Source organism: Notothenia coriiceps, unplaced genomic scaffold (genome assembly GCF_000735185.1).
Source record: "Notothenia coriiceps isolate Sejong01 unplaced genomic scaffold, NC01 NC01_scaffold00033176, whole genome shotgun sequence".
NCBI classification, from domain to species: domain Eukaryota; kingdom Metazoa; phylum Chordata; class Actinopteri; order Perciformes; family Nototheniidae; genus Notothenia; species Notothenia coriiceps.
The window spans coordinates 100360-117371 of NW_011365877.1; the positions used below are offsets into that span (position 1 = coordinate 100360).

A 17012-nucleotide genomic window follows, 5' to 3' on the forward strand; every position below is an offset into this window, starting at 1 on the left:
TAGAGGGGCACAATAAAAGTGGGTTAAAAAGACAAAGACAGTATATAAAGTAATTTTGTAAAATAAACATAAAATACAGTAATTGGTATTTGTTTTTGTAAAGGTATTTGTTTTGGTAAATTTAAGTTACAGTCCTTTGTTTCAGTAGTTTTTTCATTTAGAGTATTTGTTTTAGTAACTTTAACCTGTTAAGCACTAAGCCTATTTTTCAGGTCTCAGGCTCGAAAATGACATTCCCAGAACAAATGACCATATCTTCCCTTCTAAAAGGGTTAAATTAATAACCTTTTTTCTCAAAGTAATGATAAGCCTGTGAGTTGGATGTAGAAAAGTCAGAATCAATATAGATGTTTTTTATTTTAAAGAAAATTCAGATTGAACATACAGTGTTTCCCCTAGGATGGAGTCATAGCAGCGGTGCTAAGGCACGTGGGCCCAGCATAATGTGAGCACGGAGCGCGTGGAATTTTTTAGTGTGTGCGCGTGCGAAATGCGCCCCGCCAATTTGTTTCTATGTACAAGAAAGGCTCTTGAGGCCTAGTACCAGGGCTTCTAGACAATTTGCTGCCCTAGGTGAGATTTTAGGCGAGATTTTATGTGTAAAGAATAAATGAAAAATCTNNNTACAAAAGACAAATACACTGCAAAAACAGAAACTTATTGACATTGGTAATAGACGTCAAAATGGCTTCAAATGTATTCGGTATTGTATGAACATGTATGAATTGGGGGGTGGACGTCACATCCTCTAGGGGGGTCCGGGGGTATGCCCGTAAAATGCTTCAATCTGGTGCACTTTGAGCACACAATTACTAGAGACCTGATCTAGGGGGTACAACTCTAAAACGCCCATATGAAAAAGATCGGTTTACATTTTAATAATCAAATAAGTATGTGAACATAACCAATAACCTACCATAGCCAATAACAAATAAATGTAGCTTATTTTATTTTTGTTGTTCATTTATATCTTATTTTAGCTAGTTAACATTGATTTATTTATGCATATTTTTGTATCTCTCCAACTTTAAACGATATTTTTGGTTAACTGTCCTATAGTATACATTGGAATGATTTCAAACCTGTTTTTATTTATCCTAATAATTATAAAAGAGTGCCTTTGAAATATGTGTTTACATAATTTGTGGTCAAAACGTTTGAGACCCACTGAGATAACTTAGACTAAAATTAACTATCTAAATACTCAGAGAGTCCTTNAGAGATATCCAAAATCCCTTCTCTAAAAGCCTTAGATACTAATATGACTACAAAATGAAACAATCATTTTGAACCTGGCTTTATCCAAAGTTCAGATTTTGGTTCCTGAAATGTGTTAAAATATGCGCCTATTTAATGAGATAATGGCTCATTTGCATATTTAAACATGCTATTTCAGAAAACTTGTAATACAAAAAACAATTGCCTTATTGTAAGTAATTAACTGACATTTCTAGCTGATATCTTTAAGTTAAAAAAATTACCCTATTCGCCTTAAGTGAACATTTAATTAAAAAACATAAACAGTATTTACTTTTATAAGGTAATGAACAGTTTAATCTCCACTGTAAAGCCGGGTCTCTGCCCCCCCTAGAACCGCCCCTGCTTCTCCCATCTTTGTCAAATTCTTTTTTTTTCTCATTCTGTTTTTTAGGCTATTTGTTGTGAAAACACAACGCGGTCTTTAATGGTATGATGTGTCCCGCTCTATGGTCCCGCTACGAGGTACGTGCGTGATGTGTCTTAACAGTTCGTATTTAGGCTACTGTAGGCTCGAGTAGGCTCGAGCGCAAAGTAAATGGCATTTTTCCCTTTTAAAGTCATATTGTACTCATACTGTATTCTAATTTATCCTGGTTACATTATCAAACTCTTCTTACCCTGGATCTTCGCACTGGATGTCAGTAGTTGACGTGCACGGACTCGATCTAAACCCGGGTCGACATGAAGCACAGCGTCGACAAAATGCGCTGCTTCCATCATTAAAAGTGTTTTCTTTGCACAGCGTGTTGCCGACTTCGTGTATTGATCCGTCGTCATCTTTTCCACAGTTAGGTGTGACTTGGTATCCTTGGTCGTAAACATAGCAAAAATAATAGCTTACAGGATGATAGAATATAAATATAAACATTATACAAAAGAATACATACCTGGTTCTATAGGACACGACACGCATGTTCGTGTAGGACTATCCCAGTAGGTTGTATAATTGCATTTAACAGAGTGCAACAAACGGCGAGTAGACATAACGCCTCTTCGTCCAACACACAAGTCTGAATGCAGATTTAGGGTTTTGCTCTAGACAAAGACCCACCCACCCCAGAGTGTTGGCAGAACTTTGAAGTAAGTGCAGCAACTCGTAGGTGGTAGAGGTCCCGTTATTGTTCTATTACTCAGTTTGTGTTTACAGACAGAGAGATCAAAATGACGTTTCCAGCAATCCCGAATGTAACATTATACAGTATACAAATAGGCTATGTATACAAATATGTATAAAATATGTATATCCTATACACAATCAACAGACACATTTACACATATGCACATATTAAGATAAAAAACCACAACAATAAATAAATAACAGTCACTTCAATATCAATATCTTTGGTGCAAGATTGTCTATCAAATGTGCATTTATTGCAAATTGTCCATAGCAGTGTAGATAACAAGTGTCTTGTGCTGGATTTGAGTGTCTGTGTGGGAGTTATAGTCCAGTGGGGGCAGGGGAGAGAGGGGGGAGACAGTGTTCTCAGCTTGGTCATGGAGACTGTAATGTTAAGATATAAACCATTACTCATTGACTGGTGTAACTGTAACATTCTGCATCTTTGTCCCTCTCTTTGACCATCTCTTCTTAAATTCCCTTTACTGTCATTTTCCCCTAGCTATAAGCCATGACTGTCACAAACTGAAGGTGTGAGGTTTGAAAGATGTGGCCATTTATCAAGCCTCGGAAATGTTACAAAGTATCATATTTGGATGTTTAGCTGGACCCCCACTAGGGACTACTTATCACAATATCTCAGTGTCTGCTGCTTTAATTTTTTACCAGTATTTTATGTTTTAGTTTCTCGTAATTTCATGAAAGTACAACACTACATTTCTGAGGTACCCTTGTAATTACAGAAAGGCTGGAAATGTTCAAATGGTTTTGGTTGTTCCAGCTATTCTCGGTTAAAGTAAATAAAGGTTCTTTTTTCCCCATTTTAAATAAAAACTTCAATGAACCGTGTGTAGACGCTGTAATAGATTTACAATGCCTGTCATTTGGTTTATTTATGAAATAAGAAAAGTTTAGTGCCCTGTGCAACAGTAGCTGAAACAACAAAACGTCCTCTCTTCCCATTTTCTGAGAACCCTCTTTATGAGTCTGTTACTATGTTGGTTAATATCGGGGAAAGAGTAGTTTGTTGCTGAAAATGTAAGGCGATCAAAAGAAGACATAGACATAAGAATTGTCACCGAATGATGAATAAAATGATTCAGAAGCGGAATTCCTCGTTGAGTAATAGTCTTAAATATAAGAGGATATGGACTTGCAAAAAAGTGTTGCATTAATCTCAAAACAGTGACTTTGAATGATGATTTATGTGCTGACTTATGTACAATATGTTCCTAAACTAACATGCTACTTTCAAAAACTTTTAGTCATTGGAAAATATTCATCACATTTTTGGGGAAGTGTCTGAAGAACACACACTGCTGAATGCATGTCATGGTCGAGTTTAACCTTTCAAATGGTTCGTCCCTGAAGGCCACAAAAGCCTAATTTGAACCTACTACACTTTGATGTGAAACTGACCTTTTAAAGTCAGTGTATTCATACTGAAACTTGTAGTCAGCTCCCTTATTTAGTAAAACACAAGCTTAACGTGGAGTATGTCCAAACATTGAATTTACTGTCTGGTAATGCTTTTGGATAACCTTTGTATTCTTTCCTGTAAACCAAAACATAGATGGCGTTAACTGCAGCTGGATGATATCGCTTAGCTCCAAATATGCTATTTCTTTCTACAAAGAGCTGTAGAAATATTACTCATGGTTTGTATTTAAACCATATGTTTGTAAAGCTATATTTAAAAAATACCATCAGAGTTGTATTGTTTGTAACAATTAGGAGTTATTTTGGGTTAAAGCAATGTGTTTAAATAACTATAAACAAGCTTGTATTTATTTTAAGGAGCTAAGTTCTCCTCCTGCCGGCCAGGGTGTAATATATCCTGTGTGACTTAAATCAATGCAATAACCTTGGCACTCATTCTCTGCTGCTCTTGTTTCTTGCTTTTGAATTTCTCTTATGCATCCTGATGCAATACGAGACCTCAACATTGGGAACAAAGGGTCCCCTGGATTTATTGGAAGCATAGGAGCCAGCCATGGGGCCTCCAAGGGCCTCCAAGGATGGGACATGGAAGATGAAGGCCAGAATCTATGGGTGACGAAATCGCCACCCATACACACTTTGATATAATAAAGAGATATAATTCACTTGGAAATCGGCATGATAAATGTAAGGCAGTGATTTGGGATTTTGTCAAACACTTAATTTGATCTTGATTGTATCACAAATATGTATGGGTTAACTCGATGAAACCATGTTTTTATGTTTTATATGTTTTGTATACAATCTGGAAAAGACCGATGCAAATATTATAGGCTAAATGAAGAAAATGAAGCAACTGAGAAGGAGAAACCTGGCATTACACAATTTTAACTAACTCAGATTCAAAACTGTGTGCGGCTGGAGAAAGTCACCTCAATGGCTTTTTTGTTATTTCAAGTTAGACTCATCTCTTCTACTTACGGAAACCATTGTAAGGGATTTTCCAGATCTTCCTCAGCCTGTTCCAAAATAAACCAACATCAGACTTCCTTTAGAAGCCAGAGAGCAAATCAACTCCGAAATCAGCTCCCCTGAGAGAGCAAATCTTACACCAAAGGGATTTACTAGATCTTGCTTCATTTCAGTTCAAATCTTGTCCATTATCTTGACACTCAGTTGGACCTAAAGTCAGTCAGCACAATATTGACTTTAACTGTCCTCTCTAGGAACTGAGCACTCAGCATCAACAAATTAAGATAATCATGAACTTGGAGGGTATCGTTGAGGCCACAGGTGAGTAATCAATAATAATAGAAGTCAAAGCCAGGTAAAGCGGATATCATCAGATTATTAATTACATATGAACTTTAAGGGTCCCCCAACAGATGTTTCTGTTCACCCCAGTGGTTTATAGCAACATACCATTTTTGGTTTCATTTGACTTATTTTTGCTTCCTTTCCACTACTTGTATATGTGGTATTTGTATTGCCTTTCACACATCATTCAAATGAATTACTGTACATACCAGCCATTTATATAGGCACTTTTCCTTTTTGTTTATTCTAAAACTGTAACCTTAGAGTTCTGCTGAAGAAGCATTTTTATTAAACATTTAAAAACCAAAAAGGAGAATTTTGTGGTTTGGCTGGATGCAGACGTCTCGAAAAAGATGTGGGTGAACACAGCAAGTGGAAAAGGCAAAGGTTTCAGATTAACTGTCATTACTAAAAATTGGTTTACACTCAATAATTTGCCAACTGTTCCATATGATGCTCATTTACGATTTCACACATGCATTTTTAAAAATAATCTTCTTTCAGTAAAGTCAGTATTCCCGAGAACAGTGTTAAAGTCATTGCATTTCTCCCGTGCTCTGAGAAACCAAGTGAAAAATGAGTTTGTATTTGAAAAACAGGAAATGATATCTCGCTCACTTTGGCAGAATTCCCTTTATCCTGTTTTGTTACTGACTGTTCTGAGCAGTGCATGGGTTAGGCTGACCCATATAACGTTTTAGAGGGGGTGCTGTGTAGGACTGCACAATAGTCTGGCACACACTGTCCCATTAAAAGAGGATGTTTTTGTTTTAACTCCTTGTTTTTTATGCTGATTAAACAAACAAGATGTTGTCACAGTTTCTTCCCTCTGTTCCTCTTCTTTAGCCACATTCTCTATTCCCTATCCCTTGCTTTTTTATAATGATTCTGTCTTGAACAAGGACCATGCATACAAATACATTTTTCCCATGCAGGAAGAGAAAAGATGATCCAGACCAAATTAGAGCTAATATATAATTTCCAGCTGCAGTCCTTGTGAAGGGAACACAAGTATCCCTCAGCCAACACTAAAGCATAGTATCTCAATCGCATAAACAATTATAAAAGTACAGATCATAGTATCTAGTACCATACAAATATATTATTACAATCTATTTGAACTAGAAACTACAGTCAAATTAATCTTGGCAAGACTGGTTACTCAATATAAATGTCTTGCACAATGGTAAAAAGAGTGTCTGTGCACATTTTGGGCTCAGAGGGAAGCATATTCCAATGCTTGATGGCCGCAAATAAATAAAGACTGGGAAGGCAGTTTGTCAGAGTAGGAGGTTTGGTTCAAGGTTCAAGGCTTATATTAGTCATGCGTACATAGCTACAGTGTAGTTATGACAATGAACATCTTAGGTCACAGCCAGACTCCTCCAACAGTGCAACACAATAAAACAGAACAAAAACAGAAAAAATAGTGCACGTAAATACAAAAAGGTGAAATAGTGGAATAGTGCAATAAGAGTCTTTAACAAGTGATTGAATATGATATATTAGATAAATAATTTCTAAATTGCAGCCAGATTAAGTTCAGGTGTTTAACAGTTTTATGGCCTGGGGGATGAAACTGTCCCTGAGTCTGGTGGCTTTAGTCCTGATGCTGCGGTACCGCCTGCCAGACGGCAGCAGACAGAACAGTTTGTGACTGGGGTGATGGGGGTATTTTTGTAATCCTGAGGGCTGTCTCGTCGCCGTTGGTGATCTGGCCGATGACGGTCGTGTTGTAAGCAACCTTCACAATGGTGTTGGAGTTGTATGTGGCCACGCAGTCGTGTGTGAACAGGGAGTAGGGGAGAGGGCTGAGCACGCAGCCTTGAGGGGCTCCGGTGTTGAGGATCAGGGTGGAGGATGTGATGTTTCCAACCCGCACTGCCTGGGGTCTGCCCTTCAGGAAGTTCAGGATCCAGTCATAAGTTTGAGTCCAGTTTGAGTCTGCGTTTGGCGCGGATAATATGTTGCATTGATGGAAATGTATAAATCTTATCAAAAACTTTCATCTTTATAAAGAACCTTTATTGGTTTCAGCCCTGTCTTACTGTTCTGGGACCAGTAGGTTATGCAATACTGAAGATGTGAGAGAATCCTCGCTTGAAAATATTTTTGAATGCATCCATTGTTAATGAGTTCCTTTTATGTCTACATTTTATGTATGTGTCTACACAAATGTATGTTATATGTTCCTTCCACCCACCAGATTTCCTCAGTTTCCCTCCTTTACCAATCACCTGACTGCCACACACACGCACGCACGCACGCACGCACGCACGCACGCACGCACGCACGCACGCACGCAGGCAGGCAGGCAGGCAGGCAGGCAGGCAGGCAGGCAGGCACGCACACACACACACACACACACACACACACACACACACACACCTGCTTCCTCTTCCCTCATCTGCTCTGGTTGGCCTTCCCCACATACCCCTTCCCCTGCATCACCCTACCTGCTTCCTATATTTCTACCTCTTCATTTGCCAGTTCATTGTAGTTGCCGATTACATTGTAGTCTGGATTTTAAACAACTTAAACCTGTCTTTTACTCAGCTATCGGACCTGAGTCTATCAAACAGTAGCTTGACCTGCCAGCCAACACCTTCCTGTAAGATTATTTATTTAAAATAAGCTTCCTGCTTCATCTGAATGTTGGTCTTTCCCCTTTCTGCACTTCTTGTGGTGACAAACAATTAGCTTTAGAGGTGAGTTGCAGGGAGATTTTTTTACCTTGGGTCTGAACCAGACAATTTTGTTTCCCATGTTCTCCCCAGCTTTAATCTAAGCTAACCTAAGTGAAAACATGGACCATTTGTAACCATGTTTATATTTGAAACAAGTAGTATATTTCAGATTTTGCTCTTTGATCAATGTTGTAGTAAATGTATCATTACGTCTCATTTAACTAACTTCCTTCTTTGGTTTGATTTTCCCGCATTTTGAATTTATCAGTCCTAATGTAATATAGGGCTGTCATTCCCAGACTTTATCACACCTTTAATACAAAAGACTGGCAACCTTCTGTTCTCTTGCACTTGACTGAGAGGAGGGTGCCACTGGACCATTGTCAGGCAAATTATAATACGGATATTACCTGTATTATGTCCCTTTTGTTTCCTGCTCCTCTGTATACATGACATTGCTTTTCTGTGTAACGGGGTCAGATTTCTTTAGCACACATGGGTGCGTGCAGGTTATCTGTCATTCCAGCTGGAAATAAGATAGATACTGTTAAATGCTATAACTCTTTATTAAATAACACAACTTTGGTTTAAGCTTGTATATTTGTTTGTTTCTTACCAGAAGGTGATTAAGAGTGGAATTTCCACCACAATCAAGTCCTTAGCACCCATGCTTTTCGTACTATGACTAGTCAAAAATATCTGACAGCCCATTGTGTGTTCACTACCTTGAGCAGCTGCAATAAGAGCTCATCAATTATTGATAAGTTGTCTGTTTTCAAAGAGTCAATCACATAGGGAAACCTAGTGGCAAATACTAGTAATACTAGTACTTCAATAAAACATTTTTTACATGACATTCTTGAGAAAACACTAACAGTCACTTCCATCTTACCACTTTATATACAGAGATGATGGTCCAATCCAAAGCATACCGTACATGGAAACGATGCCAGCATGACACTGGAGAAAGGGTGATTCAGAGGAGACCTGCGTCAGCTCCACACCACTCACCAGGTATGGCTGCCAGGCCGCTGCACAGTTAATCTATCTCTATCACATTGCAAAGTCCAAGGACAGCTTCTTGTATTTACTATTTATTATTTACTTGCACTATATTTTTCTGTTTATCTGTGTTTTGTGTTGCCCTGTTGGAGAAGCCTGTGACACAAGATTTTCATCGACATAACTACACTGCAGCTATGTTCGTTTGACAAATAAAGAACCTTGAACCTTGAGACTGGAAAAATAGTTTACAATAACAATGCTATAATATTTATAGCAAGGTCTTTAACTTCAGACAGACACAGGTAGGCATTTCATTTCCAGCCTGTCTCTTTAAGTTAAGCTAGTTGCCCCTCGAACAGGAAGTGGGCCCCTGGTCTCTGAAGCACGCATTCAAAGAATATTGAACTTCATTTCTATGTTTCAATTTCACCTAAGTATGCTTGATGAAAAATTGTAACATGTGTTTGTTTTTTATTATTGTTTAAGTATTGTTTTATCATTGAGGTTTTGAAAAATGAAGCGTCTATCAACATACATGTTTTAATAATTTTGTTCGTGTTTTGAACATCATATTATTTATTGCACATTGTGTCTGCTCAATGGTTGATTAGTTTATTTTATGAATACCTCAGCTTATATCTTTTAATCTTGTTTCATATGAAGACGTTTATTATTTTCTAGCAAAACTTAAAAAGTAATAGACATTCCTTACAGGCCAAATTGTAGTTGGCTGGTATAGGAATTTGGCCGGTATAGGAATTTGTAAGTAGTTTTTGATTTGATTTGATTAGATTTATTTCAAATGTGTAAAACAATAATTCAACATGTTTACATGAGAATTATTATACAATACAAAGTCAATCAATGTCAAATTGATATACAAAAATATTACTGATTTTAAATTATGTATAAACACATTTTAAATTGTCAAAAGAATATGTGAATATCTAAGAAAAGATTACATCATTAAAATGTTCATCTACATGCATTTTATTACAAATACAACAACAAAGGATTGCCAATATGGCTGTTATGTGTAAGCTTGTTTATTTGAAGCATAGTCTAAAACAAGCAATGAAAGGTGCTTTACAAATCAAATGAATTATTATTATTATTAAAACATGGTATATTCATCCATTAAAGCCTTTAAATGGAAATATAGGTGAGTGTTTATTTATTTTCTACCCCATACATATTAATATAATACTGTACACATAATAATAATAACAGGTTTCAGCGGCTCAGCTCTTCTGAAAACTCCTTCTTGGAAGACATGGTTTCATAAATATGCTACGAGGACTTCTGGAATATTTTCAGTCACATAACTGGTGTGATGTTTGTCAAGATGTATGGCAGGTAGTATTGACCTATATTGTTGCCAGCAACATGTGTATTCGGCAGCCCCACATTAGTGACTGATGATTAAATAAAACTACTAATGAAAGATAAGAAAAAATGAGAAAGTGCCAGACTTCAAAGGTGTTATGCAATACAGATATATTATTTTAATCTGGGTCAACAAATGTAGTCTACTTAAATCTTCCATTATTTAATGAAACAAATATATATTTTTCCAGCTGCATACACAATACCTCAGCCACTTCTCAACCTGGTGATTCATTTGTGAGCAGTGCTACAGCAAACAATCACCTTTTTTTTTACAGTGGTTGTCCTCATGAGGGAGCTATAAACCTAGGTCCAACTAACAAAAGTTTACACAAGCGTCCAATAAATATGAAAGTAAGAGGGAAGGTGCCTGCATCATTTGACGAGGAGGAGCTGCTGATGTGACTTTAATGCACGTAAATGACCTAAAGTATCATGGTAAACACTTCCAGTACCTTTGCAGACTTGCTATTGGAAATTAGTGCAGCATCTCTGTTCTATGATGGTGAACGTCAATACAAAGTAGTTTCAGTTTGTATAGAAGTTATTGCAACACCTGGGAGAGCCCCAATTTCTGCCTCACGTATTGTTAACTTGTGGTAAGTGCTGTCAAAGGACCTTGTTGGTTTTTAAAACGAACAAATGCTTAGCGGCTTTTATTAAAAAGTAATGATAGCACATTGGAGGCAACACCTTAAGCTACACTAATGAGAACTTTGTGAAGAAGTGTTTGTGTTGCGAGGCTCAGATATGTGAGTTGTACAGGTAGGTGCTGTTGATGCTCCAGTCAGGAGGGAAGTCCTGCACGGCGTGGCTCTTGACGTGTCTTTGCATGGAGACCAGGCTATTACAGAACTCCAGACACACCGTGCACTGGTAGGGTGTGGCCCCCCCGTGAGTCCGCAGGTGCTTGATCATGGCCGAGTAGTCCCGTGAGCGCTGACCACAGAGACGACACTCGAAGGGTTTCTCTCCTTGAAGTAGATAGAGGGGAGGTGAGGGGGGTAAGGAAGACAGAGAAAAGAAGTGTGCTCATATGATGGGTAGCTTTAGACATTGACATTTTATTTGTTGCCAGTTTCTACCATTTGTTGATTTGTTTGATATGTTGCTATTATCCCTTGAATGCATAAATATATATATATATATTTTTTTTTAATCAATTAAACTGGGCCACTTTTTAACAAATGCTCCAGATATCCATTAACTTGGTAATGCACCACTGCATGTAATCACCCTTAATCCAAGACTGTATGTAGTTGTAAAAAAAACACAATATTTATGAATACTTATCAATAACATAGCAACATAAAGGCTCAACAGAGAATCTTTTGAAAGCAGCAGCTTCCAAAGAGACAGCCATTTTTTTGCTATATGATAAATCTTAGGGAGGCGTTTGGTGCAGTGGATTGAGCGTTGGTGATCAGATCAGGGGAGTTCAGGTTCAAACCCCACAGCAGTCAGCATGTCGTTGTGTCCCTGGGCAAGACACTTCACCCCAAATTGCTCCTGTGGGGGTTGCCCACAGTATTGAGTATGTAAGTCACTTTGGATAAAAGCGTCTAACAAGTAACATGTAATCTTATAGTTGAAGAACAAGCTAACATTTAAAATGGACCACCAGGTTCCTCTTGATAAAATATTTCAGGATTAGATTGATCTTATCGTCTTTTATATATCTTCTCTTGAAAATAAGGCGTACATTTTGGAGGTGTACATTAAGCTGCACGTGGTCCAGCATGTTTCAACCAATTTACATTTTGACCAATTTACAGCAAGTCATTTAAGGTCATTGCAAGGGCAACCTTTGAATTGCATCTAACCACACAAATAATCACAATGGCTTTAAAAGCAGTATAAGCTGACATGATGTTCACTATTGATAGATTTTCTATTCAGCGCAAGTTTCAGGTCTGCAAGTTTCGAGTTCCTGTTAGGTGTGTTTCATTGTATTTGAATGAGTGGAAATCATCTCCAGCCATTAAGTGGCTCAAAAACCTGAAAAAAATCAGCAATGGTTTGTAGCAAATTGGCTAAAATTTGCTAAATTGCTTGAATGGTCCTTTCAACTAAAACTAACTAAAACTAAAACTTAAACTTGTCTCTGATCAGTTTTGACACCATGAGCAATCCTACTATTGTTAGTTTTCATTAGTTTAAAGTTATACATGTAACTCACAGTTTAAAGTTATTTCTGCTAAGGTATTATTATTATTAATCTCGCACTGCGGATTAAGCAGTGTGCTTACCGGTGTGAACTCTATGGTGTGTGTCCAGTTGGTGCTTCAGACTAAACTTCTTTGGGCAGTGTTGGCACTGGTAGGGTTTTTCTCCTCTGTGTTCTTGTTGATGGGATTGTGGTTCGTGCTGCACCACATCTCCTCTCCCACAGACACGACACCCTGCACAGGCCTCACCTGTGAAAACAACAGGATGAAGTAAAACAGGTCATGGTTCGAACATTGCGGTGGGCAGTGAGGGTCCCGACTGTTCATGGAAAAACACAATAAATACACAAACCTTCCTGTAAAAGTGTTGAAGATTATGATATGGACCTCGATGTGTGAGTTCAATAGTGCTATGATGAAATTAAACTTTTTTTTTTCTTTTTTGCTCTTGTGATAACATTTATTGTCATACTTTAGTCCTTATAGACAAACGCAATGAGATTTGAAGAACACATACAGTACATGTAACTGACCAATTACTTGCAACCAAAAACTTTGAGAACTGAATGATAATTCTATTGAGAATGATTTGAAAAAGTGATTTGTTCCTCTTTATAATATTTTATATTTAATATGTTTTTTTTTTGGTTTCTTTTTGTTGTGAAAAAGACATTTCGTGATCGCCTTGGGCTCTGGATTTATTTCCCCCCCAAAAAATGCCAATTTCCCCTTGCTTCTTAAATTGACAGCAGAAGTCACATTTAGGATTGACTTTTCAACATTCCTTGAAATGATAGCAATTTTCATAACAACAATTTATTAAAAAGCTTCTTGCAAATGCTTTGGAATAATATGTTTATCCGATTCACAGAATTGAATCACCTTTGAGAGGCACAAGTCTTTTTCTGGCCAGCATCCTGTTGCAAGACATACATTCAGTTTGTAAACGCTTACTTTCCTGTCACGCTGAACACATGTATCACCTGCATTCTGCATACGTGTTGTCTTTTTAAGAAGATAAAGGTGTGATTTTGAGGTAATAGGAGCAAAACAAACTGGGCCTCCTACTTTACACAGGATGCTGAAATATGGAGGGGGTGTACTGTAGATGAAGAGTAAACCACAACAATTGAACACTCACCACTCTAAACAAAGCCTGCTGAGACCTGTTGTCATTAGCACGCTTCCTGTCCAATATTTCTCTTCTCACTTTCAAAAACCTATAAAGATAATGCTTTTTATATTGCCCTATTAACATACAGTTCTATCATTTTAGGGGAAAACAAATGACTGTAAAACACAGCCATACTATATGCAGGTACTAAAATGATTTTATCCGTACTTCTTGTTCAGTTTTTGTATTTTTACTTTAAAACAAAACATTTTTTTTAATTAAATATATTTTCAATCATAGCTTGAGTAAAATTACTGGTATCCTTGTTATCACACTGCTTAATTAGAGTAGGTAGAAAACACATTCGTATCTCAGCTAATCTTTTAAGTATGAACATAATGTTCCATTACATAAAAGATCTCACTCGGCTTAATTGTACAACATTAACTTTCCTACTCGCATAATGCTTGTAAGGAGAAAGAGAAACTGTTGGTTTTACAAATTCCTTATTGGTATTAAAGTGACTCACTTAATTATAGTTAATCAATATGTATAATTTTTGTTTGGTATAACTCAAACCACTGTTGCATTGCAGTGCATACTGTACTGCATATCTAGCTGTATCTAGTAACCACACTCCTGCTCCTGCTGCACCATGCTCTCGAAACCACAACTCTCTTTATCACTTTCCATTGCGTAGCTACGTATCTGGAGTCTGCAGAGGTTAAGGGTCACGACAAGAACTTTCTTACAATCGGTCAAATTGATAAGCTCTACACAGGATGAGCCCTGCTACAGCCCTGATCGTACTGAATAGTAATACTGGTATGCTCAACGTGTTGTAATCATTCAGAAGAACCATTTTTCTGTTAAAAAAGTTTGTATTTTTACCCGATGGTGTGGAGGCTGGCTCCCGCTGCGTTGGATTATCATGGAGGGTGCTACAGCAGCGTTGGCAGTCTTTAACTCTCTCTCTGCTGGCTTTGGGTACCTCATGGTAACTGTGGAAAAATTAATGTTCTGTTGTAAAAAATACATGAGATGTTGCTTTTAACAATAATAATAATAAATATAAATGCAAGATGTATTCACTAAGTAAAATTACAAAAAAACATGTCAGTGCTGATATTTTACAACATGTGTTATCACAGATTGCATCTTTTGAACCCCCTTTCCTTCCTCTTCATCCTCAACCACAAGATATTTATAGCGCTCATGCAGTAAAAGCTCTTTTAACTTTGATATAATGTGAGACTAGAAGGAACGGGAAAATAAAGAGGCAATGAAGAATAGCTATTTACTGAAAAAAGACATATAAATGTTTTGAACAAATTATTGTGGTACAAACGGAGCCATTCAAAGCACTGAAACTCTTTTTCAGTGGGTGGAAAATCTTGAATTCTGCAAAGGAGGGGAAAAATGTAGGGGCCTCCCCTTTACACACTGTTTAGTTACACAATGTCGAACACTGTACACAATGCACAGACATGAAAAAGGTAGTAAATCACCAACAAACTAAGTGGTTTTCACACTAGTATCTCTAGTATCACAACAGCGGCAGCAGTACATTCATTGAGAATTAGAACAAAGTTCGCGATGTGATTAATCTAAAAAACTGAACGTGATTTGTAAAAAAGAAAAAAAAAACTTTGAATGAAGTACTGGCAGTTAAGGGTTAACTGGTGAAACTGCTCTAGTTGGAAAGTGCAGGAGGCTCGAACACACATGACTGCAGTGAGTCAGGTACAGCAGTTGTCGCAAAGGAACAATTGAGCAAATTAGGGGATTTCAATGTCTGAGAGGAATAATAGGGAGACAATGACTGAAAAAAACAAAACTGAATTTTCCAAAACTATGCCCTAACTGACTTACCTCCTCTCACCGGTGTGACTGGTCCCAGTAAATGCTCTCTGGCTGTTTTTTTTTCTTTTCAAGAGGCCTTGCTTGATAATGCTCCCCACTCCTGAAGGCCGAGCGTAGAGGTTGTGTGTATAACTTGGATGAAAGCTTGAGTAGCCCATTACAGAACTGTGAACAGGGGTTTGGAAATGAGCTCCGAGTAGGGGGAACATGTGGGGGGAGGAGAGGGGGAACGGGTATGCAATTGAGGATGGGCTCTGGGACTGAAGGGGGTGAGCTGCGATTAAACTTGAATAATTCCCTGCGATCCGCCTCAGGGTGCTCACAGAGCTCCACATGTTTGGAGGGAATGTCCATGGAGAGGAGAGTGTGGCGCTGCTACTGGCAGACCTGGTGACACGCTCTCTGTTAGGGGATGATTCTAACACGGGGGGGCGTTTGAGCTTCTTGTTTTGGGGTGGCAGACTGTTGGGGCTCTTATCAGGATCACAGGGCGAGAGGTTCTCCATGACAATGCAATCGTTTGCCTCCTCCTCTGGGGAAGAAGTCTCTTGGAGTTTCTCCTCCTCAACTGGACTTGATGATTGCTTTTGGCCGTTCTTCTCTGCACTTTCATCTTGCTCCTTCTCTTTGAAACATGGGATTTCTCTTCTGCCAACCTCCACTTCTCTGTAGTTGAGTTTTCCCAGCTGCTTCAGGCACTGGTCCTCCAGCAGCTGCATCTCCAACAGCTGAGCAGCTCTAAGCAGCAGAGGCAGGTCCCCCTCAGTCACCTCCAGGGTCTGTGTGTAGGTGAAGTCCAGAACTTGCTGGAAGGTGCGGGGGGAGAAATACTCCAGAGTGCAGTGGGCTGAGCTGTCTGTGGCTGCCTGGGTTAGCTGCTGCGCTAGTTTTCTGCTAGCACAAGCCAGTACTAGCCGATGAGCCTTAAATATGTGACTCTTTACTGAGATGATGACATCACAGAGGGATCCTGAGCGACGTAAGGCATCTGCCTCCTGCAGGAAGTGGAAGTATTGGGTGTTGTTGATGCGGATCATTTCTGAAGGCTGTAGAAGTATTATAAAATGTCTGAGAAAAAAAAAATTACAAAGGAACAAAAGATCAGAAGGATCCCACCAGATTGTGATCATACTGACATTTCTAGAAATACTTATTTTTAGGTAGAAAAATCTTCAGATCAACAGCAGGGATTGGTTTGAAAGATAATGTGTTTATCTGCAGTTCTTTCCATGCTTTCCAGACAGCGTTACCTATAGTGAAAGTTGAGGGGGCAGAATGTAGCCTACCAGGTTTGATTTCATAATTGTTTTACATTGCAATGAGTTGTTGTGACAGTCAATTTGATTTTCAACTGCCTTGCAAAACAGTTCATACAAAAGTTATAAATATGTTAATGAGTTAATTTGAAATAAAATAAATTGACTGTGTTTCTACAGTATACACCGATTTAATGTATATGTATAGGTGTGTATGTACGTGCACATGTATGTGTGTATGTATATGTATGTTGATATGTATGCATATATAGTTGTATGTGTATATGTGGGAATGTCTGTGTACGTACATGGTTGTGTATGTATGTATGTATGTCGGTGTGCTTGTTGATAGGTATATGTATGTATGTATATATATATATATATATATATATATAT

The 17012-nt window shown here is 38.0% G+C and overlaps 2 protein-coding genes across 4 annotated transcripts in view; both read right to left on the minus strand.

Moving 5' to 3' along the window:
• The window catches only part of igflr1 (IGF-like family receptor 1), an 8246-nt gene extending 5980 nt beyond the window's left edge, over positions 1-2266 (minus strand). Inside the window, exons 1-2 of one of the 2 annotated variants that reach the window (XM_010789677.1) lie at positions 2148-2266; positions 1878-2067 (exon numbers count right to left, since the gene is read on the minus strand). In XM_010789677.1, coding sequence (XP_010787979.1) covers positions 1878-2067; positions 2148-2244 — 287 coding nt within the window. In that variant the 5' untranslated portion in view covers positions 2245-2266. The remainder of the gene's footprint in view (positions 1-1877; positions 2068-2147) is intronic. The other variant, XM_010789678.1, reaches the window with a different exon arrangement.
• A 7517-nt stretch (positions 2267-9783) lies between these two features.
• Positions 9784-17012, minus strand: part of zbtb32 (zinc finger and BTB domain containing 32) — a 9518-nt gene continuing 2289 nt past the window's right edge. Inside the window, exons 2-5 of one of the 2 annotated variants that reach the window (XM_010789683.1) lie at positions 15370-16406; positions 14389-14498; positions 12465-12632; positions 9784-11189 (exon numbers count right to left, since the gene is read on the minus strand). In XM_010789683.1, coding sequence (XP_010787985.1) covers positions 10960-11189; positions 12465-12632; positions 14389-14498; positions 15370-16397 — 1536 coding nt within the window. In that variant the 5' untranslated portion in view covers positions 16398-16406 and the 3' untranslated portion in view covers positions 9784-10959. Of the gene's footprint in view, positions 11190-12464; positions 12633-14388; positions 14499-15369; positions 16429-17012 lie in introns of both variants that reach the window. The other variant, XM_010789682.1, reaches the window with a different exon arrangement.